Below are 25,832 nucleotides of genomic sequence, written 5' to 3'. Positions count from 1 at the left end.
TCGCTTGTGTAACTTTGCATTTATAGTGACAATGTTAACAAACAGTGTAAAACAGTGTAAAACAAAGCAGCATCAGGCAATCATGTTTGCTTTCTATTCTTTGATAAGAATATAGCATCCTTTAAACACACAAGCATGGAATTTTGGATTTGAGCCAAGTGTATGCATTGCTTGCTTACTCACACGTGCATGTTATGTGTTCCGAATCGTCATCTACCACAAGCCGAAGCATACATGATACAGAACCACATGCAGGATCAGATGCCGGATCGTAGCAAGTGTTTCCTGCTTTTTTCTTCCTGCCGATGTGGTACGGCAGTACCCCCACCCTTCAAGCTGTCTAGTACCAGTGGCTCGTTTTATGGAAGCACAAAAACACGACGCTCAATACTCCTGTGATTCTTTGGGTGCCACAGGCGGCACTGGCATTTCAAAAGTCTATTCCAGAGGGCCTTGTGAAATAATATGTATATTTTTTTGTGTACACTTCATTTGATGGAATATGCAACTGCAGCTGACCTTATTGCACAAAATTTCATGGCATGCTTTGCGGCGAGATGCCGAAGTGAAGCAAGGTAGAGATGGAGTTTGTTGAATGTCACTATTGAACGCCTCAACGTCAGAATTTTTGGCATTAAGGATGTCATCATTTGGTAGTTACAGTTACATTATGACGTCGTCATCAACATCAATGTATTCGTCAGATGTCGCACCCACTGGTGTGTTACGACAAACGACATATGAGTTTAGCAATTGCTGGAACAGTGAAGCAGGACTGTAACACTCGCTGGCTTCATTAAAATTGTCTAGTGCATCGTTGGCACTGCCTCGTATGCTGTTTGACGTGGCATTTGTTGTAAAGTAATATATGAGCTGCTAGGGATGCCTACATTCCTTTGTTGTACAGGCAAATTTGTTGTAGTGGTCTTCATTGTAAAGGTGTTCACAATACATATAAAGAGTGGGAATTCAGTAATGAATCCTTTGCTATGCAGGTCATTTCTTTGTTGAGGCGTTCAACTATGTTGTGATTTCATTATTCATTGCCGATACGATCTCGATCAGGTAAGGTGGGTCGTCACCACAAGAATCGGGAGGCGACGATGAAGGCGGGCGTCGAGATGATGAAAAAAAAGTAGAAAACAATGTGTTCACTTCATTGGTATATGGTTGTGACTCTGTCCAAGTCTCGAACGGTTCTGCCTAACACGGGGGCCAGGACAGCATTAAATAACCCCTCATGGTCTTGTGGTAGTCAATGTGTCCTTGGGAAACTCGGGGAGCTTGTGTAAGTGGCAATGCCTTTGTCAGGTTGTGAAGCTAGGGATGCCTACATTCCTTTGTTGTACAGGCAAATTTGTTGTAGTGGTCTTCATTGTAAAGGTGTTCACAATACATATAAACAGTGGGAATTCAGTAATGAATGCTTTGTTATGCAGGTCATTTCTTTGTTGAGGCGTTCGACTATGTTGTGATTTCATTATTCATTGCCGATACAATCTCGATCAGGTAAGGTGGGTCGTCACCACAAGAATCGGGGGGCGACGATAAAAGCGGGCGTCGAGATGATGAAAAAAAGTAGAAAAAAATGTGTTCAAAAAAAAAAAAATTATGGGGTTTTACGTGCCAAAACCACTTTCTGATTATGAGGCACGCCGTAGTGGAGGACTCCGGAAATTTCGACCACCTGGGGTTCTTTAACGTGCACCTAAATCTAAGTACACGGGTGTTTTCGCATTTCGCCCCCATCGAAATGCGGCCGCCGAGGCCAGGATTCGATCCCGCGACCTCGTGCTCAGCAGCCTAACACCATAGCCACTGAGCAACCACGGCGGGTAAAATGTGTTCACTTCATTGGTACATGGTTGTGACTCTGTCCAAGTCTCGAACGGTTCTGCCTAACACGGGGGCCAGGACAGCATTAAATAACCCCTCATGGTCTTGTGGTAGTCGATGTGTCCTTGGGAAACTCGGGGAGCTTGTGTAAGTGGCAATGCCTTTGTCAGGTTGTGAAGTCGACGACCTCCTTCTCTTTGTGTCTTATTCTTTGGTTCCTCTCCTTTGTGTATGCTCAGGGCGTAGAGGGTTGACACTTCTTCGGGGATGAGAGAAATTATCTCAACATGGGAAAGCACAGTGGAATGTTTTGCACATTTGAGAGGTCGAAGTCCAGGACAATCATAACATTGCTGAAAATGTGAAATACCTTTTCTTGTTCTAAGTCTTAATTTACTGTTTTTACTTTTCTCGACATACCTAAGGGTTTTTTTTTTTTTTTTTTCGTGCAGTTTGCACTGTGGCGTAGCTGTGTAGTTAGAAGGGTGTGAAGGCCCTCCTCGCATAGAAGTTGCAGTTAGGGCTTAGCTAACTTACCCCCATGAGCCAACGGCTATAACCTAAAGAATTTAAAGGTTTTTCTTTTTCTTTCTTACGTTGTGCTTAACGTTTTTTTTCTGACATCATGATTGCCATGAGTAAAGATAGTGTAAACCATATTGCAATAAACTGAGATTATTCATGTTGCATGTGGAATTGTCTGAATTGAGCTCATTTCACTGATGACCATGCTTATTTTTGGGCTAATTTCAGGCGTTGTCATCAGTGCCTCTGAAAAGTGATGCTATTTTCGTGTCTCTTGAAAAGAAGATTGCGAGCAACCCTGATCTTGCTGCATCCGTCCAGACCATCTTCCAGTGGGACATCAAGAAAGACGGGCAACTTGCCAAGCAGTATAGTAAGTTACATAGTGCCACATCTCATTCAGGTGTTCTTTACAGGTATCACATAGTGCTTCAAATGCTTCATTGTTATAGCTTTTTATGCAGTCTTGTTTATTCCTTAACTGCAAGTATTCAGGTGCATTTTAAACTTCCATTAATGATCCAAAAACATTCATGTGAACAGTGTTTTCAGTCACTTGGCACATGCTGAATATGAAGGATGGTTTGTGTGTACAATGCCATATTTATAGATGAGCAGCAGGCGAAATGGGCTGTGCAGAAAACCTGAAGGTGTCAGCAGTTCGCGAAAGAAAGATTTTTCAGCTGCTTGATTGCATCAGAATTCTGTGAATGGAGACTGATATGGGTTCAGTGAAACAGATTCCCTCATTGTTTTTCCTCAGCTACAAAAGATTAATTGTGAGAGAAAGCCTGGGAGTTTAGCCCAAATCGCCTACAGCATTTACCCGTCATGGAACCTGTACGATTTTCTCTTCATCAGTTTCTGCTCCAATCACATGGATGGCAGCTCACCACGTACAAAAATCAGCTCTCAGAAGCATCTGTGTACATATTTGTGAATACAGTAAAACCTCGTTAAACCATACCTGGTTAAAGAGTAGTTTCATTTTAAAAGTAGTAAAGTCAAATTTCCTTCTCAGCGGCCATTGAATATAATGCGTTTTGTATCTGCATAATCTGTACCAGTTTATTGCGTGCGTATCAGTTAGCACGTAATGTTTGCACTTTTCATAGCGCAATCGCGGCGGCAGGTTGGCCAGGCAGAAGAAAGAGCCTCAGAGATCAGAACGGCTTCCAAGCGCAAACGCAGAGGGTGCTTGAAAGAGTGAAGCCACATTAACATCAATTTCGTCTCCAAGCCAGAGAGCATTGTGGCTGGTTAGTGGTGGTGTGTTGTGGCATCATGCAAGCTAAGACTTGTGTCATGCCGAAGCACAGACAAATACTGGGTGCTCAGCATAAAAGAAAAATTGGACATCATTCGTGCTATCGAATCTGGCATGAGGCCGGCACTGATACACGAGAAGGATCTACCATTGATTACGGTGTGCGGTGTGTGGCATTTGTAGTGCGAAGGAGAAGACACTCGCAGTGCTGCTGGGACCATGAAAATATGTCAGCTACAAGGTTCAACTTTTCGAGGTCAGATTTTTCGCCATCATTGCCTCTATAATGAGGATGGCACGGAAAGTGACAGCACGGGTGATTCAGGCCTGACAGTGACAGAAGCTGTGAATTGCATCAACCTCATGCGGGTGTTTGCTGAAAAGAGGAGGCTGGCAGAGAAGCTGGTTCGTAGCTTAAGGGAGTTTGAGGCCACTGACGTTGCTGCTAGGCTGTGGCGGCATCAAATGAAAATAACAGACTTTTGTTGCATGAAATGCATAAATACTGCATGTTTTTTGCCCTTTCATCGCATTCTCTCCAAGTTCCAATTTTGGCAGGTAAGTGGGCGGTCTCATGTCATTTCGGTTAAGCAGTACTACCGTTTAGTACGTACTTTTTCTGAGCTCCAGCCAGCTACGGTTTAACGAGGTTTCACAGTTAATCACACCAGCTGCCTGACTGCATTAAAATGATGTGATAACATAGAAAACTTCTCTTGCAGTCCAGGAACTGCGCTCACCTAAAGCAAGTACAGTAGGCTTCTGTTAATTCAACTTCGGTTGACTTGATTTTTTGGTTATTTTGATCCCGACCGAAGGTTCCGGCCAGCGCCCATGCATTTCTATAGGCCCAAGGTTTCGTTATTTCAATCCTAAAATTGGCCTTTGCCGGATAATTCGAACTTGACCAGTCAGCATGCACACACCTGAACCCTATGGTGAGCTCAGTAGCGACCCCTTTAGTGGCAACGTCTGTCTCAGCGGAACTTGGGGACAGATAATGCAATAGCATGTCATCTTCCATTGAAAACACTTATTTTCAGCCATCCCTACAAAGATTTTGAAGCAATAACCCTAGCTCACAATGTCTGGTTATGGTATTCACCTTATTCTAACACTCACCTTTTTTTGTGTTTGCCTCATTAGGAACTTGGAAGTAGTCAAGGCTGGACATTTCTAATGTAATCTTTATATCTCCAGTGTAATAAAGTTATGTATAGTGTTTTGGAAACAGTGTTGTAGTAAAGAATTGCTGTATGAGATGCTGCTCTGCACCCTTGAAAACGTTTTGATGGGGCCTTGAAACTGCTTGAATACCTTTGAATTTTTGTCTCTGAAACCTTTATGAACCCTGGGAAAGCACATAAAATCATCCCAGGTATAACAATATACAATTGTAACTTATTTTCTAAATTTATCATCAGTATGAGAGGACTTGTCATGTAAAGGCAGTCATTGCCAATAGCAAAGGGAGAGAGTAATTTAAAACGAGCAAAAAATCTTCGACACGGTACTTTGAAACATGATACATGATGAGGCACAGGCAGGTGCATACTTCCAATTTTAGTACAGTTCAGAAGGAATATGGTATGTGGGGAAGGCTTTTGGTGGGTTAGAATTTTGACAGGGAAGCAACAAATTGAAACTTGGAGGTACATTCAACAGTGCATTTGTGGTTTGTTGTCTGTTGACCTTATCTGCTGAATCCTATTTGCTCGACATGCAGCAGCTGCTTTGCCCTAAGAAGTCACACGTACAAGTACAGTTTCTGCTAAAAGAACCTGATAGGTACAGTAGTCACAGTTAATGAGCAAAGTGTTGCTTCATCTTTTCTTCTGTTGACAGCCCTGGATTTGAAAAATGGCAAGGGAGCCGTCTACCTGGGCACACCTAAGCAGGGAAAGCCTGATTGCACGTTTATAATGGAGGATGAAATCCTGCATAATATCTTCAGTGGAAAGCTGGATGCTCAAAGGGTATGGCCTGCTGTGTGTGTTTCTTTGATTGTTGGTGATAGTGTGTGTGTGCAAGTGTGAGTGAGAGAGAGAGAGAAAGAAAGATATGTGCTACATATATCATTGGGTGCAAAGGAAATCAGACATTGATGCATTTTGGTGATTGTAATAAAAAAAAGCAAAGTTTATTGCTGTCTATTTGGTACATACAGCAACACTAGAATAACCATTCCTAAAGGTAACATCATTGTTCCAAACTAGTCATTATTGAGGGGCTAAGTGCCGAAATCATGCTGGAAACATCCTTGCTTTTTGTTATGTTTCCTGCAAGAATAAGCTGCACTCGTCAATTTATTTGCACTCTTAAAGTGAAGCTTCTTTAGGCTCTTCCTGTGGTTTGGAGGTACTGTTAAACATATATATAACGAAATTCTCAATATAACAAAGTATTTAACTTTTTTATAACTTCTTGTTCATAGAACACCATGTATCTTAAGCCTAAATATAACGAAGTGTGTCTATAAGATGTCAGTATAACGAGTTATAATTAAATAAAATTGAATTATAACGGTAGCGGTAACATGATCAAATGCACATAACGAGGAGGAGGGGGCGCAGGTGATTCCATGTCTCCTCTTGCCCTGCCATGGCTGCACGTGGCTGTCGGCATACGCAGCCCGTGCACCCTATCTTTGAGGGAATCTGCAGTGGGTGCAAAGAGGGTTAGCCAAGATGGCTGTGGCTTCGTGTGCGCTGTCTTCCCATGCCTTTAGTGCTATAGTTCATGTAATCTCGAGTTTGAGATACGTATTGAAGGAAGTGGCAGATGAAGTGTTTGCTCCCTTAGCCTGTGCATTTCATGATAACATCGTCCCAGTCCAGGCGAGTGACAGTATCAGCCGTGGGGGTGGAGTGAATGTGATGATCTTTTGAGTGCTTGTGGTGCGTGGTGGTTAGATTTCGCCACTCATTGGTTACCCAGTGGTCACCAGTGGTGCAACAAGTACCGGCCACCATGTGGTCCAAGTAGTATCGCATTTGAATCACTGAGCACTGTACATGCAATGTGTTCTGTTTCAGTGCACCGTTCTTCAAAACTAAGATAGCTTCACTTACGTGTGCAGACATCATAGATATGTTTTGCATAATCTTTTTGTTATGCTGTAGTCACATGGCAGATGCACCATAAGTAATTCTAACATCTTAATCACTCAACAGTAACTGTGTCCTTTCATGTTGGTATGTTATGGTTAAACCCAATGTGCTCTAAGCAGACAGCTAGACAGAATGACCACTTGCCTTATCATTATTGTGGCAATAAATTCGGGAAAGTTAATTGTGATGCCTTAAGCATAGAAACTTCATTAAAAAGACCCACCACAATCATTGCTTTAATATCCGGAAAACCATGCCTTCAAAACTGCTATATCTTTTAACTGATGATAAAGATAGAAGTTACAGGATGCATTCATCACTGAAATTCGCTGAACATCTCTCATCAGAAAGCACATGTGAAAACACATAGTTGATTAAAATATGGAGCAGTGTGCATTTCAATATTAAATGTTGTTATGAAGGCTTTTCAATATCTTTTTCAGAAGTTTGCATGTATGTAAGAGCCTAAATTGAATATATATTGTTTGTTGAAAAGCTTACTTTAAACCTTCTGGCACCAATTGATTCGATCAATTGAAAATTTAGTTTCACCACATTTCTTGCATCTTCACAATCGCGACAAGTGTCAGAACGGATAAAAAAATTTCAATTCCTTAGTGCGTTTTGTCAAGCTTAAAAGTTGTGGACTTCATGCAAAAACTCTACAGAACTATCACATATAACACTATTTCCTGTCTAACATACTCAGAAAGTACCAATTCATCTATCTTGGAAGCATCGCGAAAAACAAGAAAAAGAAGTGAACCCGCCATGTGACGACATACTGATACTGAGCCCAAACACCTAGCCGTCTACCTTCCAACTTGTTTCACTGAAACAGCCTACACATATTCTTCAAACTTGTAGCAGAGGTCCACTCAGAAGTGTTTCAAGACGTATGCAACGCATTTTACATATCATTATTTTCATTGGTGCATTTGATGCTCTATTTTGGCACTTGGAGATATAATAACAATGAAATAAAAAGATGCTCTATTTTGGCACTTGGAGGTATAAAAATGAAATAAAAAGTTATAAAGTGACAACATAAAGTGCTTAATTCAATAGTAATAATTAACTAAAAATAAAATTCTCTAACACAGCATAATATGTGATCTGTTCTAGTGGTCTGCTATTGTATGGTACTACCTAGTGATGATAGTTGGCCCATCACGCTATTATAAACCACTAAAGTGTTCCAAGAAGACCCCATTAAACATTTAACTTCGATATAACGAAATTCTTGATATAACGAAGTATTTAACTTTTCGCAACTTCTTGTCTATAGAACACAATGTATTTAGAACGTCAATGTAACGAAGTGTGTTTGTATGTGATTTCAATATAACGAAATTTCCTTGCCACCGCAAAGGAATGCCGAGACAATAAATGGAAACTTCTGCAGACACAGATGGTTAAATGATTGAAATACAAATGGCTGCGTGCAAACGCACCTCTCAAATCACGTGCCGTGCCACAAGGGCGACCGCCAAAGTGGAGCCGCATCATGTTCCGTATAAAGTCCAAGTGCAATAATGCCCTATCCGGCCCTGCACACTGTGCACTTTAGGTGCGAGTGGAAGTGTGTGAGGGTGATACAAAATGGGGGGGCTTTACGAGTGTCGTCTTCTGGTGCAAGCAAATGCAAGGAGTAGAAGGGGAGCGAGCTTGCGGTAACGTGATCAAGCTCCCGCGAACGAGTGGGGTGTAAGTTGGCATGCGTCTCATTTCTGGCATGTCTCCACCGTGGCTGCAACTGAGCGCATACGCAGCCAGACACCCTGCTTTAGAGGTAATGTGCCGCTTGTGTATAGAGTGGGCGTGCCGAGAGGGCCTGGCACTTTGTAAGCTGTCTTCCCACGCGTTTAGTATTGGAGGTTGCGTAATCTCGAGTTTTGATGATTCCTTGGAGTGAGAGGCAGACGAAACATTCGCTCCCCACTGCCGGCGCTTTTCCTGGTAGCGTCGTCCATCCTAGTGCAGATAGGACAACGCTATCAGCCGCGGGGGCAGAGGGCACACGAAAGCGTCGCTGGCTTCACTTAGTTCGTACCACCGATGTGAAGATATAGACGGTATACGTGGCATGAAACTGTATCATTCGTCGCAGACTCCTAAATTTATCAAAATGAATTGTTTTCTCATTCAAATTAGCTTTTTTTGATTGCCCGATAATACGGAAAATTTTTCAGCCCCTTTCCGTGTAAGAAAACTCGATCTATGACTGTACTTATTTGCATAAAAGGTCAAATTTTAGTACAACGAAATTTCGATATAACGAAGCAAATTGCCAATTTTATCGACTTCGTTATATTGAGGTTTAACTTCCTGCCCTGAGGGACCAGCTGGCGATGTTGAATGGCTTTACACTGTCATTCCTTTATTTTTCTCTACTTTTGCTTCACCACGGACTTGCACTCCTTCTCTCACGTATGGGTGTGTTCAGATAAACTCAACTGGGCATGTCTGGTCACCATTTTTAATGTTGATCAAAAAATTATTATTTGTTTTCCCAGTGCCAAGGACAGCAAAACCAGTCATAGTTTTGCAAGAAAAACTTGTCTTCATGAAAAAAAAAATTTTGAAGTGCCTGGTCAGTCAGACGGCCTTTTTGCTAATTTTGCTGAATCCGAATTTTGGTTAGCTTACAAAGACCAACTTTTGTGGCTGCTGCTCTAAAAATGTATAGAGATAGACAGCAGGTAAGTAGTATTTAGCTAGTTACGAGGACATATCATTGCCATAATGTGGAGAAAACAGGACATTGCACAATACTGGCCAAAGCTGAGATCTGTGAAGAGCACGATTTTCAAATTTTGTCAGCCTGCTGCCGTGACATTTGCTAAAATTTGAGACAAATATTTTCGCCCTAGTTGGTACTAAAACGTTTATAAGAAATGCTCAAGTTTAGGCCATGTTAGTAAATTAGTGGCACTTCAAAAATCTTTAAAAAGTCAATTCTCTTCAAAATTCACCAAATTAGATCTGTTGATTTGAACTAATGTAATCTTGAAAAAGATTTTTCATCATTTTTGTTGTTTTGTAATTACAAAGCAAAAAATGTGACCAAATAAACGGTATCACTGCTGTGACATGCAGGGTCTACGCATGCTCGTGGTTGCAGGTTCCTTTCTTTACAGCACCAAAATGTTCCAGGGTTCGGAAAGTGAGGATTGGCAAAACAGAAAATTTATGGCTGAAGACACTCGGCACATTCTTGCGCAGGAATTGCAAAATCTGTCGATGGGCACAATGCCAGAACACTGGGGAATTGTCAGATGACTTGGAGTGCTTGTTCGTCATATAGGGCTTGCAAGTGCATGTCCTGTGTGTAGGTTGTTGGAAACAGAGTGCACAGAATGCAAGGAATTTCTTTATTGGCGGTTGCAGGGTAGCGCCTTGATCACTGGGGGAGTGCACATTGGAAATTGCAATGAGCCAACACTACATGGTCATGGCAACAAACTGACAAAAATTGAAAACATTGAAAACATTGCTCTTCGCAGATGAGGAGGGACAAAATCTGGAATATTGCCAATATTGGGCAATGTTCTATTTCCACAATTTATTTTCTCCACATCATGGCGATGATACTCAATGGTAAATAGTTAAAATCAATGCTATTTACCGCAGTCCATCTCTAAATATTTTTGGAGCCATAGCCACAACAGGCTTTCCAAGATTCAGATTTTAAAAAATAGTTAAAAAGCACTTGTGGCCGGGTGCTTCTTATTTTTTTTGTGTGTGTGATAACAAACTTTTTTCTTGTAAACAAAGATTGATTTGGTTGTCCTTGGCACTCGGGCAACAAAACATAATTTTTTGATCAATGTTAGATTGTCATCGGGCATGCCCGTCCGGTTGAACTTATCTGCATCTTTTAGCTGCAACTTAGCTGCATCTTTTAGTAGTTACCAAAAGGTAGGCTTTTCCGCAATGCCAAGTTGCCTAGTGGTTCAGCACGTCAACATTTCAAAGCTTGAAACTGAAAAGGAGAAACACCTTGGTTCACTCATACCCTGCACATTGTTTGGGAAATAGTGCTAGGTTCTTCCTGAAGCTAGTTATTGTGGAAAGCAAAAAATGTCATGTTCTCACAGATACACTAGGCTATAAAGTACACAACATTGCAGTGACCTCTAAAGCAGTCTCAGCACATGTTTTCTGCTTGCTAGTCTTGCCCGGTAGAAGCTGAATGAAGAGAGTGGGACTGTGCTTTGCTGGCTAACAGGCATTCATGACTGGCAAGATGAAGATCACCGGCAACGTGCTGGCCAGCCAAAAGCTTCAGGAGCTCTGGGAGCAAGACAAGGAGGAGAACCCAGAGGACGAGCTGGCTGCAATTGTCCAGTCGGCCAAGGACAATGAGGCAGCTGCAGCTGCAGCAGCTAGTGCTGACGGGGAGAGGCCACCACCTCCAAATGAGGTGAGCAGGAAGTAGTGAGGGGAGGCATTGGTCTTGGACCAAGAATCGTTATTAGGTATGCTGCTGAAAGCCTGTACATATATGTAATTTGTGCTTATTTCGAAAATGAGGTCCTTTTTTTTTGGTTTAAATATTGTTGCAGAAGATTAAAGGAAGCTTGCATAAGATAACAACCAATGGAGGTAAACAAAAATAGACCTCATATTCAGAACAAGCACTCAACATTACATATATAAAAAATTTTCAGCATCATACCTCAAAGAATGAAGATTGCTTTAAATTTTGAATTTAAAACACATGTCCCCCTTTAATTTCTCTATGCTGTGCTGGTTCCACATTGTTGAAAGGTTTGTATACTGCTTGTTCATGTGGCAAAACGACAACAGGGGTCTTACTTGCATTCCATAATAGCTTTGCCACAGCACAGTTGTGCAAGTTGGTGAAACATACACAATGTATCATGGAGAAGAAAAGTTAGAATTGGCGCAAGTACTAAGTGTAAATAACATGGCATTATTTAGTATGTTTTGATGGCGTCTCCCAGATGCCAAAAAGACAATTGGACACCAAAGCTGGAATCCACTACCAGTTCGGGTTCCTGCTTTGGTCCCACTCTGATACCGTTGTAAATGCTGCATTGCAGCTTTATTACAATCTCAAGTGCTCCCCTGAAGCCTCCATTTGATGGTATTAGTACCTTTACTTTTGCTTGCTAAATTATCTCACCACAGTACACATCTGTATTGCAATAAAGCTTACTAAAACACATCCGTCAGTATAGAATGTGTATACGAATCTTGCCAAAAGGTGACACATGGTCTTGTAACAAAAACTTATTGTTACCCTTCAATCGTCATAGCCTTTCTGCTATGCTGCTAGTTTCCCTGTAATGAATATAGTTTATATATCTGTGTTTTTCAGCAAACAAGTTCATTGATATAATATCTGCATTTCTTACTTTCCTGGGATACTAGCAGTACAGTCAAGTCAAATGCGTGTGTTTTTGGCATATTTTGTTGAATATGTGTTCTATGGGAATATGACTCGTCTCTTGAACATCGCTCGATGATATCGTAATAATATATATCCTTTTTCAATTTCTTCGGCAGCCCCCAAATACAATCAAGTCCGACTTCATCTTTGGCATCTTCATTGAGTACCAGAAGCAGGAACCGCAGATAGCAAGCATTGTCAAAACTATCTTCCACTGGATCATCCTCAAGGATGGCAAGAAGGCCACTGAGTGGAGTGTGTATTGACCTGTGCACCATTCTCCAACTGCAGTTTTCTAATGACTATGCATGCTGTGATGAACCAAGATCATGCTTTTACATTTTGAGGCAAGGATACCAGTGAAGATATAGAGCATGAGCTGTTGCCTTTCTATATGGAATGAAATTTCCTTGCCACATTTAAATATTTCAAACTTTTTATTTTCTTACTCAATATTTTGCATTCCTGCCTCATGCTGGTCTGCCGAAATAATTTGCTGGCACCAAGTTTCAGAAATAGAAGGATGTACGGTGCCCTAAGATCAGATATAACTTGCAAGGTGAATTTCTTCATGGGGCCAATTATTTGCGGACTGTGGGAGCTTTGTGAAAATTATACCTCAATGAAAATGAGGCTGTTTATAGTATTGCATGTATTTGAAGAAGGAGAAGCTAGTACGTAGGAAAACTATGTATAATATTTTTGTTTGTCCTGACAAGCACTTGACATACAGTACTTTGCTGCAGCCCTGAAGCTCAGACATTTCTGAAAGCAATATAGCTTTGCTGGTACTATAAGTGGAGCTGGTGATTGCGGCAGCCATCAGGATTTTTGTGAAAACAAAAAGATGCTACCTGATACATAGGCTATGGACATTACCCTGCTGATTATGTAGTGTTAACTTGAATTGCTGCTGTGTGAACTAGGCAGGTGTAGCTTTTGATGCCTTTATTAGAGCACTAGCTGTGAGTAAGCCAGCATATACAAAATGTTTGTTACTGTACTAGCTTTATTTTTTTTATCTGAATGAAATTTTTTTATTTCCTGTGATGGCACATGTATAATGCCCAAGGCAATTTACTCAAGGTGGTGGACATAAACTGTGGAGGTGAACCTAAAATAACTTTGTATCATATTGACCGCAAGTAAAGACAGGGACAGCGGAAGAGAACACAAAAACGACACGGGCAGTAACTGTCAACTGGTTTATTCATGGCAACCCGTGGAGATATATAGACAAATAGAACATACGCAGAATGCAGCAAACAAGATTACTCATCAGCCTAGTGGGGCAACCAAATATAAAAAAATCTATCTCCGATTGAAACAACCTAATGAAAGTGTCACTAACACAGTCTTGGCCTTTTTTTTATTTTATGTGATATGCCTCCATCAGTGCGCGTGCAGTCTGGTCCTGGATTCTACTCAGAATCTTTATCTCCTTAAAAAGTGGTGTACAGGGGCAGGCGTTGCCCCTGTGCACCACGAAATCCCCCTGGCATGTGGCAAGTCCTACATAGGGCAGACAGGACGATGCATGAATGATCGAGCCAGAGAACATGAACAAAAGTTAGTGAAAGATGAATTGGTGCACTTGCCTGTGCACTGCAATGCCTGCCCCTGTGCATCACTTTTTAATGAGATAAGGATTCTGGGGAGAAGCCAGGGCCAGACTGCATGCGAACTAATCGAGGCATATCACATAAATAAAAAGAAAGGCCAAGACTGCATTCGTGTTGTCCACTTCTCTACTCTTGTGTCCTGTCTGCACACCTCACCTTTTTTCATGGGCTCATTCTTTAATACTCTATGAAGACATTGTAGCCAGAAAAAAAATTTACACGAAGAACACCAGGGTGTCTACCAACTGGGAAGACCAGCAATTCTCAGGGATTTTGAATAGTCTGGAAAAACTCGGGAAATTTGTGCTTCAATCAAGGAAAATTAGCTGTCATTTTATTGGAAGGGAACAAAAGTCGCCCTACTGCTGGCTCGAGTAAAAGAGAGGAATCGCAACGAATTGTCTTTGACGCCATGTTGTCGGCTTGAGGAGTTGCCAGTGTACAGTCACCGACCGATTTTTCGGAAGCCCGATTTTTGGGAAATGCCCGATAATGTGGGACGGCTTCGCAGCACCACCATGTGCACCATAGAGTCAATGTATAAGAATGTCTGTAATTTCAGGTGCAAGAACCCTTCCCTGTCCGATTTTCCGCACTTTTTGCCACAACCGCAGGCCCGAAACAGCATTAATCAAAGCCAATACTGCCGTTTTATCTCGCTGCCTCGAACCAGTGCTCTCGCACGCAGATCCACTGGCAGCCGTAGCCACCACTGCGGCAACGTGAAGTCTAGCTGCTTCGTCGTTCACTATTAAAATTTTTGACGTTAGGTGCCATATTTTTCATTCACAGAATTCGCTGCTGTCAGCAATGGCACCGACTTCACCTCTGTAATTCTCGCGATTGGCTTCAAAGCTTAGAAAGCATGGCGCGTTGCATAATGCTGGTTTCTGAATGGCAGCTTTGCCTCAGCACAGGGATGTTACTCGGTGAAGCGTACTGGAAGTATTGCAGTGAAGCTTAACAAGCGTGGGAAGGGGCAATTGTGACGGGACACAGTACGTATTCCATAATTATACACGCGTGCACCTGCTGTCTCCTGTCACAGCACGAGAGCCGATATGCCTAATAAGCTTTTTCGGACGTGCCTGTGAGGATTTGAGCCCTTAAGGGCAGTAAAAGGCATGCATTCATTTTTTCAGACTGCCCGATTTGATTTTTCGGACGCCTTTGTGGCTCCTAGGGAATCTGTAAAACCGGACGTTGACTGTACAACTGGCCAAGAGGATGCTTCGAATGGTCCGTGGGGCACGCGGCAAAACGAGGACAAGAACAGAAATGACCATCGCATTGAGGAACAATTGGGGAAAAAACACTGCCGCCGTTTTTAAGGAGCTTGAGCTGAAAAAGCCAAGTGTTGGCTGACGCAAAGGTGCAGGTGAACCTCATCCAAACCAAAATAAACTCTTGAAAGTAGTGAAACACAAAACGGAGTCATTGTGCGTGGGCTGAGAGTGTGTGAGGACAGTTCAGGTTGACTTTCCAGCTACTGAGAAAATATCACTTGTGACAAAGTTCGGACCTAATGCCAATAATCTTGCTATGACTTGATAGAGATAGATAGCTCATTTTCGAAAATATTTGCTTATGTATGCATCTCTTTTTATTTGTATTTAAAAATGTTCAACTTGATTTACAATGGGCTTTATCATTATTCCTTTTCAAAGATATCTTATTTGCTGTGCATTTTACTATCCCCTCCCTTCAGTTTTCTATTTTGAATAAAATAAACACTGCTACTTACTATTCAAACTGGATAAGTTTTTTTTTTTTTAATGCTTACTCGAGAGTGACAGCATCGGGCGATGGGGTGCCCAGCCTTTCTTGACATAAAATAAAGTTCTGTGTCACTCGGGGGAAAACCTGGGAAACTCGGGGCAACTTAAGTATGTCAACTTGGTAAACACCCTGAACACAAGCCAGACAGCGCCCGTGGTGTCCAGTCTTGCGTTTTGTGTTTGCTTTCCTCTTTGTTCTTTTTTTCTTCTTTTTGCTACAATGGCTTCATTGTGTGGGTGAAATTGCGTTCTTGATGCTTACAACATCACTGGTTCCTGCATTTACAGCTGTGGATTTAAAGACCGGCAAGGGAGATTTGTACAAGGGGCCTCCAAAAGGCATCAAGGCTGATGTCGCCATCACCATAGATGATGAGGATGTGATTCAGCTCATGCTTGGAAAGTTGAATCCACAGAAGGTAAAAGTGCTTTCTATAAAAGTGGCTCACTGGAGCAAACTATTCCATTCTTGAATAGTTATTGGGGAAAAAAGGTCCTTTTAAACAACTCTGTCTTGTAGGATTTTTAGCATACTTTCAACTTATGGTCTATGCGTTGGGATCAGTAATGAAGCTTTAGTATTTACTTGTCCCTTTGTATATCATTCTCACCATGGTATATAGAATGAAAAAGCTTTGGGCTTAACCTTCTAATGTCTCCTATTTTACGCTTTCCTTAGCTCTGAAATTTACACCTTATCTATTTGACACATACCGTGTGCATCAATTCTGTACTCTCTGAAGTTTATCGATGGTGTGCGTTATTGGAGAGTCCCACACTACACTGGCGTACTCAAGGATGGACCGCACATAAATTTTATACAGTAGTACTTATGTGGACTGATTGAATGCTTTAGATATTATAACATAGAAAACCTAACATCTTTCCTGCCTTGGCAGTTACTTAGTTAATCTGTTGCTGCCATAGCAGTTCTGCAGGGTACCAAATGCCTAAATATTTATGCTTTGTTTATTACATCATTATTCAAATCAAGAAAAATTTTAGGGGTTCCTTTTTCGAGTAGATGTCGCATTTGACTGGTTCCATTACATTCATCTGCATGAGCCATTTAGTGCACCAATAATTAATCTGATCAAGACCATTCTGAATTAAGTTGGCATCCTCCATACCAGAATCACCCTATATGCAGTCATCCACAAAGAGCCTCTACTGTGGTGTCAATGCTTCGTTAATATTATTCCTGTACGACAAGAACAAGAGACGCCAGGATGGAGCCCTGATGTACACCTTATGAAACTTCTTGTGGGCATGACTGAACCTGTTTACAACAAACTGGTGGCACTGTGTCAGAAAATCTTTAACCCACGAAACAACGAATGGGTGAATGTTATATTTGAGCATTTTTTTTCAGTGAGCCAAGACAGGGGTATTGTATCGGATGCCTTTCTGATGCATTCCACTGAAAGCTGTTTATCTAAAGCAGATGCAATATTGTGTCTGAATTTCATTCAATTTGTAATGCAAGCAGACCCGTCACAGAATCCATCTTGGCAGGATGCAGTCAGACAATCAGAATTCAAATGTGCTGCAATGCTCATGTATAGAATACGATCAAGGATTTTGCATGCAACACGTGTCAACAATATTGGTTGATAGTTTGAAATGTGGCTTTGAAGAGGCGAAGAGACAATACCTGTTTTCCAATCATCAGAGAGAGAAGCCTCCAGTAGCAATATATCAAAATTAATGTTAAGTACTTGGATAGTGAGACGACGCATGATCTGAAAAGGAAGGTAGGCAAGTCATCCGGGTTCGAGCTTTGGGAGGGTCAGGCCCTCGAAGAACTGATTCAATGCCACAAACGCTGATTACAATGTCATTCATATCACCTATCGCTTCGAGTAGCATCGGTTCTTCGGCAGAAGACACTATTGCAGGAGTAAAAACAGAAGTAGCTATTCAAACATTCTGATTTCTCTACATCTTTAAGAACTGCGACGTCAACATCTACATGAGTAGGGGAGTTTTTACTACTTCATTGCTGTTCTCCTTTTTGTATGTTTCCAAACTCTCTCGGTTTTTCTTAGGATTGTGACTGCATGGCATCAGAATAGTTCTTTGGAATTACGGGTTGGTTTTCTAACTTCTTGAGATGTCTCTTTCCTTTGATGGTGTTTTGCAAAAGGTGCAGTACATTCTCTGCCTCTTGCGGGAGCTGGCACAAGCTTTTCATAAACCAGGGTTTACTTTTGCATTGCCATGCTGTCAGCACCCACAATGGGACATGTCACTGTGACAATTCTAAGATTTTTTGCCTAAATCTTCTATTTGAAGAAATCAGCATTTTATCTTTAGATTTAATTCCAGGGCAGTCAAAAGTAATCTGTAGCCATCGACCGGAGCACCTATTTACAGCCAAGTTGCACTTTTGGGACATAAAACTCCGCCAGTTAATATAGCATTTTTCAGACAGTTTTCGGATTCGTTTACCAACCAGAAATGCAGCACTAAACTGAAGAGGCTGCACACATTATTCTGTTATTTGCTGCTAGTGATCTGCTTTGTCTGAATACGTGCTGGTGTCTGAGCACATGGTGCCATTATGGGTGGCACTGTATGTACTCGAGCGCTGCATTGCTTTATTATGGGATGCTAAATTAAAAATAATATTCCCTGGAGCCCTATTCTTGACTGATAACTTTCCAGGATACTTTCACTTCTATGTGTGTGACTTGCACAATGCCCCACTGTATTGATGGGGGTTCTGCCCTCTTGCAAACCAGTGTCTGCTGGAAGTGACTTACAGAATATGGCCCTCTTATTTTTTCTCAGACAGCAGATGGTAGCACAAGCTGATCATTCATGAGTTACTCTATAAGCTCCCTTTAGGGAGCCAGAGTTGCTCCAAGGTACGTCATCTTGGGCTACAAAGTTATGCGGCAAAGCCACTCCATGTATGCGTGGGAACTGCACCGAGCTGCAATGCCAGCAGTGCTTTTGCTTTTTCGCTTTCTTTTTTAATTTTTTTGTTCACTTTCTTTTCATTCTTTATCATTTTATGGATACCAGTCGATCACTCACCTCATGATTACGAGCCTGAATTTTACGCCTGCATGCCTTATTATCTAATGATTACTGAAAATGCAGCTTGTGACGAGCACATATACCGGCGAATGGTGGCAACATTTGCGAGCCTTTCCAATTTATGGTTTTGAGTGCTCAAAAATTTCTATGCACAGCTTCAGATAAAATGCTAAGCTTTCATAGATTGCCTATAATTCTTCTTAAACATGCATGTGATCGTGGGTCACAACAGCTGAAAGACGTGAATGCACATATTCAAGAAACAGAACTGTCACGTCCATCATTCCTTGTGTGTAAAGTAGGCAAGCTGCCATGTGTACTTGCTACCTTTCCTGGTGATTGTCTTTGACAGGCTAACAAATGTGCAAAGTAATTGCTCAATGCAATACGCGCATTTGTGTACCTGAGGTTTCTCGAATATTATAAGTGGTTCTATCCATTGTCTATCGTCACCAAAATTTTTGTGATCTGATTGTAGGTGCAACGCGAATTGTGTAGTACATTCTGGAAGGCACACAAGCACCAGTCATTATGCTGGAACCTTCGATAAGTCATGTATAAAAGCCGATACGCTCGACCCGCAGATCAGATTCTCAACAATCGCCAACTTTGTTCGCCACTATCGTTCTACTCGAGTATTCCTTATTTTGCTGGGCACAAGTTCGCCCAATAAATAGTTCATTTCATAACTCGTAGTTTTGACACTGCATCATTCTTTGTCACTACAATGGGACAGTACGATCCTGTGAATGACACGAGGAATTGGATGCAATCCTACATTGTCTGAACTGAACCCCCCCGCACAACTTTGATGCGTCTTACATGTCACGGGCTTGCGCAACTTCTGCAGCACCGCGTTTAAAAAAAAATGGATTTTTTTTTAACATCCTGTCGTACTGCAAGAGCTATCAATGTGTCATGTGACATTGATTCTACAATTTAACTGAGAAGAAACCTGTAAACACCTATATTTCAACCAGCAGCATCGAGGAAGAAGCAAAAATAATAACAGTGCCTCTGCCAATTACACTCTGTCGAGCGGTTCCTGCGAAGTGTAGACACGACTGCAAATTGTTGCTTCTTTGCAGCATGGTGGAGACCGTTTTGACCATGTGAGGGCCTTTGGCAAACAGCGGCAGGTGGAAAACAGTGGTGCAACTCTGGCTCCCTAAAGGGAGCCTATACAATAACTCTAATCGTTCACTTTTTTGGGCACACATCACCAATAAAAAGATAAAGAAATTTGGGGTGTCATTTGACAGTATGAGAAACAAAAAACATCAAAGAATGGTTCTGGCCTCCTTCTTTCAGCTTAGGGCAATGCAATCAGTACTTGAAGAGTGAGCATTCGAACAAGAGAATGAAACCTGTTGCATACACAGTGTAAGGCTCTTTTTTCATTAACAAGTTCTTCCACAAGCACTAAATCAGCATTATTGCTGCCTATGCAAATGAAAAACATTATTCAGAGGAGGTTAGAAACAGTTAACTAAGAAAGCAAGAAGAAGAAAGCATGAAAATTGTGCATGTGAACGATTTTACCACAACATGCGTGAAAGCTTTTGCTGTAGTGGAATGCAGTGTTGGGTGATGCAACTAGGCACGCATAGTTCGAGCACAGGACCTACATTTTCAGTGATGGTGTTCATGTCAAATAGGCTACCTATCCTAGCATTGTACCTGCGGAACCAGTCTGCTTGTAAGAGGACTGATTGTTGACCATGGTTGACTTTGCTGGCTATTGGGCTATTGTTGCAATGCATGTATTGAACTTTCTCAGCACACTGGTTGCTTTCATATATAGAAATACATAGGTGCTACAGAGGATGTCATATTGTATTCGTTGTTTAGGCATTATTAGCTGTTATAAAAGAACCTTGCCAGAAATTAAGCTTTCCCTCAATATTAGCAAGCATATTGGAAATGAGGCTGTGTAATGCCTTGCTACGTTGCCTTACAATGTGTACATAGACACTTTATATAACTTTCAATATAGTTTGCCAGCCTATTGGTTGTGTAGCCAATTTTATAAACAACGAATCTGGGCTAAATTTCTGTGTTTTATAGGATTGATTATGTAGATGTCGTTTCCATAATGAAACCATGTGTGAAAACCAATTGCTAGCATGCACAGTTCGTGGTTTGTATTTACTTGAAGTAAAACCAGTGCTGCTGTTAATTTGCCAGAAGTGCAGTGTTGAAAATTGCATTTGAGAATTGGGAAAAGGTATGTCAATTGCCCAGCTATGCACTGGAAATAACATTCATTTTTACTTTCATTGTTATGAATGGTGTCATCATGCCAGAGGCATATTCTGAGTGAACTGTGCTGTTATTTCTTTGACACAGGCATTTATGACTGGTCGTTTGAAGATCCGGGGCAACATCATGTTGACACAGCGCTTCAACCTGTTGTGGCAAGAAATTCTGAAAAGTGGAAGAGTGGTTGAATTGAAGTTGATGAGCCCCCTCCTCTCGGATGGCACGGTAAATTACGTTGCCATACAAAAGGGCACACTTTCCTTTGAAAACTAGTAACTAGCTGTGCTATCTGCAGACCCACTATGATGGGCTGCAGTTGCTCAATGTCTACAGTGCTCCACTGCTGATTGTGAGGCTTTTGCTTCGATTGCTAGCTGTGGTTGCCTGCATATAAAAAAGGCAAAATCCAAAGTGCTTGCCAAAATACATTCCTTTCCTGATTTGTTAGAAAGGGGTTTAATATGAAACAGAGCCATGGTGTGCAGATTTGGTTATACTGTTCCAAGTCTGTCTTGAACCACGTAAGGTGGAACACTGGTTCCAGTGGCTCATTCTGAAAGTGTCTGACAAACTTGCTTCTTTTGCCTAATGCACAATGATCACACTGGATCACTTAGAGGTCACAGCAGCTGGGTAGATGTCGTGTAACAAGTCTTGGGCTCTGTATTTTAACCTGAAAGCAATGCACATGTATTCAAATATAAGCAGAAACCATCATATCTTCAGCTTATGTATCCATCATTTCTTTGTGTCTAGCTTTACAGGTCTTTTGGAAAGCTCTGGTTAGTCCCATCGCACCACTAACTGCAGACATATTGTCATGAAAGATGCGATTCAAAACTTGGGCATCAATGGGCTAATCATTTGTATCATGAACAGCCCAGCTTCCGAATTTGGCTTTTGACACAGACTTCCTTTTTCATAACACCTGCAATCAGTTGTGGACATCCAGCTTGCGTGTTGTATCATGACTTCATGCAGCAGGCGAGACTTCTGCCGTGATACAAACAAGTGGTATTACATTTTAACCACTTAACTGCTGTGATTTTTGTGACAAGTCGCAACTTGTAGCAATTAATCCTGAATTCCCCACTATGGTGTCCTTCATAGCCTATAGTGTGTCAGTGGTGTTCGTATCAATGAGTTAATTGATTGATCACACGGTGTTAGCTTCACCTTTGTTTTTTTTTCGGCAGCCCCTGAGCAAGGAGCTCTGGAGTGACTGTGCCTTCTTTGTGCTCACTAAGAAGTTGGCTCACCTGCCAGATCTGGCACCTAAGGTGCAAGCCATTTATGAGTGGCGGATTCTCAAGGATGGCAAAGAAGCGAGCAAGTGGAGTAAGTACGAAGAAGGGGAATTGACTGTTCATCCGTTCCTTCGCAGCTAAAGGCACTGGTCACTGCAGACATTCTATATTCTGGGCTAGTTCACCGTTGGCTCAATCTGCTTTCGTTCGTTGAGCTTGCAAGTTCATTTGTTCAATAAAACATTATTTTAAATCTTCCTAAGTCAGAGTTTCGTGCAGTTAAAGCTCTGTGTGCTCCCAGGGTTAATGTAATCATATGATTTACTAAACCATATGGATACAGGTTAGAGAGAATGAAAAATTGCACTGGTCAAACATTCAGATGCAAGGTCACAATCGGTACTCTGGGACATTAATAGCATTACTTTGGTTGGTGCCATATGTTATAAACATTTTAGTCCTTCAAACTGTTTTGTTTACGTATATGAAATTCATAATGTTTCTGTGTGTGGCACACCTTACCATTTTTTCATTGACCTGGAAATAACCCGGACGTTGGACCAGCAACTACTAGTTTGTAGAAAGGTGATAAGTTCTAAGCGAGCAGTTATGTCTCTTGCGGCCGCCGCATGGTAGACCAGATGTGAAATGTTCCATTTCTTCACTGCTCTAGCACTGGACTTGAAGAATGGCATTGGTGCTGTGTATCGTGGAAGCCCCAAGGACAAGCCTGCAGATTGCGTTGTAATCATGGATGATGATATCTTCGCAAACCTTGTGGCAGGAAGGGTGATGCCCCAAGTGGTGAGTCTCAAGCTACAAACAGTACAACTAAAAAAAAGTGGTTGCCATGATCATTCGATGCCATAGGTCGGCATACTCACTCAGACGTACTGATTCATGCTCGCTCCACGTTCATTTCACAGGCGTGAAGTAGAACATTAGTGAGTGATGTAGGGTGTGAGTGAACGTGAGTATAAATGGAAGTGGCTGTCAGTGAGTGCGAGTCAACATTTGTATGCATGTGATTGAGTTCAGGAGGGGTATTCTGTAAGTGTCCAGAGGAAATGGACATGTCCATTTCCTCTGCTGCTGAAGTTCTGAGTGACTGGGCTGGGGTACACGTCAGAAAAAGACGGGCACCCCCAGCCAATCAACACTTCAGCAGCAGATGAAATGGACGTGTCCACTAGGTAGACACTTACAGAATAGCCCCTCCCCCCTTGGTGAGTGTGAATAGATGAGTGTGAGCGTGAGTGAGCGCCATTAAGTATTAGCAAGTGTCGGTGACTATGAGTGGGCCTGAGTAGGAACGTGAATGACGGTACATAGCATGCGAAAATGTGAGTGTGTGAGTATGAGTGAGTGTCTGTTTATTTTTTCAACCTATGTTTGTAACGTAACTAGAACTTGATTTCACAAGGACACAGTGGAGGGTTCTCTGGCAGGTGCGACCACATCCTCTCCTCTCTCTACTTTCATCTCCCTGTGTGCATGTATATAATGGAGTAGAAAAGCTGCCAGTGACAGCTGCTGATGTAATTGTAGCTCTTCAATAAGAGCATGTGCTCCACTTGGAGACATTTATTTCATTGACATTGCTTTTGCCTCACAGTTGTTCTACTTGTACATACAGAGAACAAACTTTTCTGCTTGATAAACTCAGCTGGTGATATTTCTTTTGTTTTGTTGTTTTCTTTTTTTGCATCAGTCAGTTGCCCTTTCTGTCTTTTTTTGTTGCATGAGCTGTCCTTTGTAGAAGAATGGGTGATCCATTCTGTCACCTGTGCTTTTTTTTACCCAACCATTTGTCACCACTTCCAAGGGTCAAAGAAGTGCACCTGTTTTAGGTTGTGTGGAACGGCTCTGAAGTAGAAACAGTCTTAGTGCATATAGTAGGCCCATTTAAGTTTACTGCAGAATGCAGCCCACTTGATTTATTCAACACATTATATATGCAAGCCTCTAGTCATAATGCACATTTTATATTGTGGGTAACATTTGTAACAGTGCTTTATTTATGGGTTGCACTCGTATTCTTTTTGAATACCAGGATGCCTACTGTGTAGCGATATGCAGCACTTTATGATGAGTAAAAATGTAATCCTTGCAATTGTACCTGTGACATATTCTTTTCTTGTTGAAATTACAATTTTTCGGTCTCTCTTTATTCCAGGCATTTTCAAAATATGTGAAGGTGGAAGGAAAGCAGGAGCTTGCTGACAAGCTTCACCCACTCTTCCTTTCTGCATCAAAGCTCTGAACACAACCCATCATAATTATTTTAGCTTAACACTTGTTATTCTTAGGGGCTGATGGGCAATATGCAATGGCGTGGCACTGATGTTCTTATTTTTATAATGACTTTATTAAAACATGTCGAATATACTTATGTGCACAGTATTAATTGTTGCCATGAACATATAGCTTCATTAAGGTTTTCATATGTACGAATAAAACTATTTTTCATTAAAGCACCCCACTTGTGTTCTTGCAATTTTTACGTGCTGTGGAAGTATCCATTCTTCGCTTGAGCACGAATTTCTGCGTGACCAATGAGGTAAGAAGTACAGCTGGAGGTGGTGCTGTGTGCCATACAAGTGCACATAAAGGCTATAACTAATATCTGCTTCATAAATGAGGACAATTTTCTTCGCACCATTTTTGCACCGGCCCCTATTGAAATTTACCGAGGTAATCGAAACAATATGACTATGGAAACACCCTGAAGCATGCTGTTTTTCAGGTGGTAACAATAAAATTAATTGGCAAGGCAGAGCAAAATGAGTATCACTTGCAGTTGCTGCAGTGGCAGAGAGCTCCCCAACACTGCATATCTTGCTATTTAACGAATCGGGTGAAAGTAGCAATTTCAATATGATTATTGTGCCACACCTAGCTATAATTGATAATTTTCTTTACTACCACTTTTATCGCAACTATCCAGTTCCTCTTTTCCATTCCGTTATTTTGCATCTCTGTGGCCACAGGACAGTTCAGGACTCCATGGAAAGCAAGACAGTTGCAACACCCGAGACTTCTTCCTTTCATGTGATGACAATAAATTACTAGTTGTGACAGCCTACGGTGCATCTACATTTATTTGCTGGTTTCTATTGGAATTTGGAATGATTTATTATGAAAATACTCCAATTCCTACAAATTTACCAGTAGGTTTTGGGCTATGAAGTACATTAACGTCCTCAACTGTTAGTTCGATGCGAACGTTTTGGTCTCACAACCAGGGCCTTATTATTGCGTGTGTGTGTGTGTGATAAAGTTATTGCAAATCATTAGGCGATTTTGGGATGTCATTTCATTTCACAATCGTGAAATCTTCCTACGACTGTGTATCGGCATGGTCTGTACACGCTGACGCACTGGCGACGTTAAAAATACGTCGCCTGACCGCCAAGCTAGAAGTTACCAGAATGTTCTATTCACTGTAGCAAAGAGGACCCAGTCTAGCTCTGTCATGATGATGATAGTATTTTACTCGAATGCCGAATTTCTGTGGTAGTGTAGCGCCATCTGAAGGTGCCTAAATAAAACCACCGTGAATGTATTTCACAGCGCCCTTTTGAAGTTGCCAATGACCTCATGGATGGCAGCACTGTACTATGTTTCGATCAATATGACACTCAGTTCATTGAACTGAATTCTAGGCAATATCTTCGTCTTTTTTAAAATTAATCAACGAAGTAAGCAGTATCCGAAAGCG

At 41.5% G+C, this 25,832-nt stretch overlaps 1 protein-coding gene across 1 annotated transcript in view; it reads left to right on the top strand.

The window, feature by feature from the left end:
• The window catches only part of Mfe2 (peroxisomal Multifunctional enzyme type 2), a 51,413-nt gene extending 26,825 nt beyond the window's left edge, over positions 1-24,588 (top strand). The window contains exons 22-30 of the mRNA XM_050188435.2: positions 2,590-2,734; positions 5,474-5,604; positions 10,970-11,164; positions 12,274-12,412; positions 15,846-15,976; positions 20,952-21,089; positions 22,061-22,202; positions 22,785-22,915; positions 24,288-24,588. Coding sequence (XP_050044392.1) covers positions 2,590-2,734; positions 5,474-5,604; positions 10,970-11,164; positions 12,274-12,412; positions 15,846-15,976; positions 20,952-21,089; positions 22,061-22,202; positions 22,785-22,915; positions 24,288-24,374 — 1,239 coding nt within the window. The 3' untranslated portion in view covers positions 24,375-24,588. The remainder of the gene's footprint in view (positions 1-2,589; positions 2,735-5,473; positions 5,605-10,969; positions 11,165-12,273; positions 12,413-15,845; positions 15,977-20,951; positions 21,090-22,060; positions 22,203-22,784; positions 22,916-24,287) is intronic.
• The last annotated feature ends 1,244 nt before the right edge of the window (positions 24,589-25,832 follow it).

Source organism: Dermacentor andersoni, chromosome 2 (assembly GCF_023375885.2).
Source record: "Dermacentor andersoni chromosome 2, qqDerAnde1_hic_scaffold, whole genome shotgun sequence".
Lineage (NCBI taxonomy): Eukaryota > Metazoa > Arthropoda > Arachnida > Ixodida > Ixodidae > Dermacentor > Dermacentor andersoni.
The sequence above is the reverse complement of the archived record's forward strand: the minus strand, read 5'-3'. Positions and strand labels throughout refer to the sequence as shown.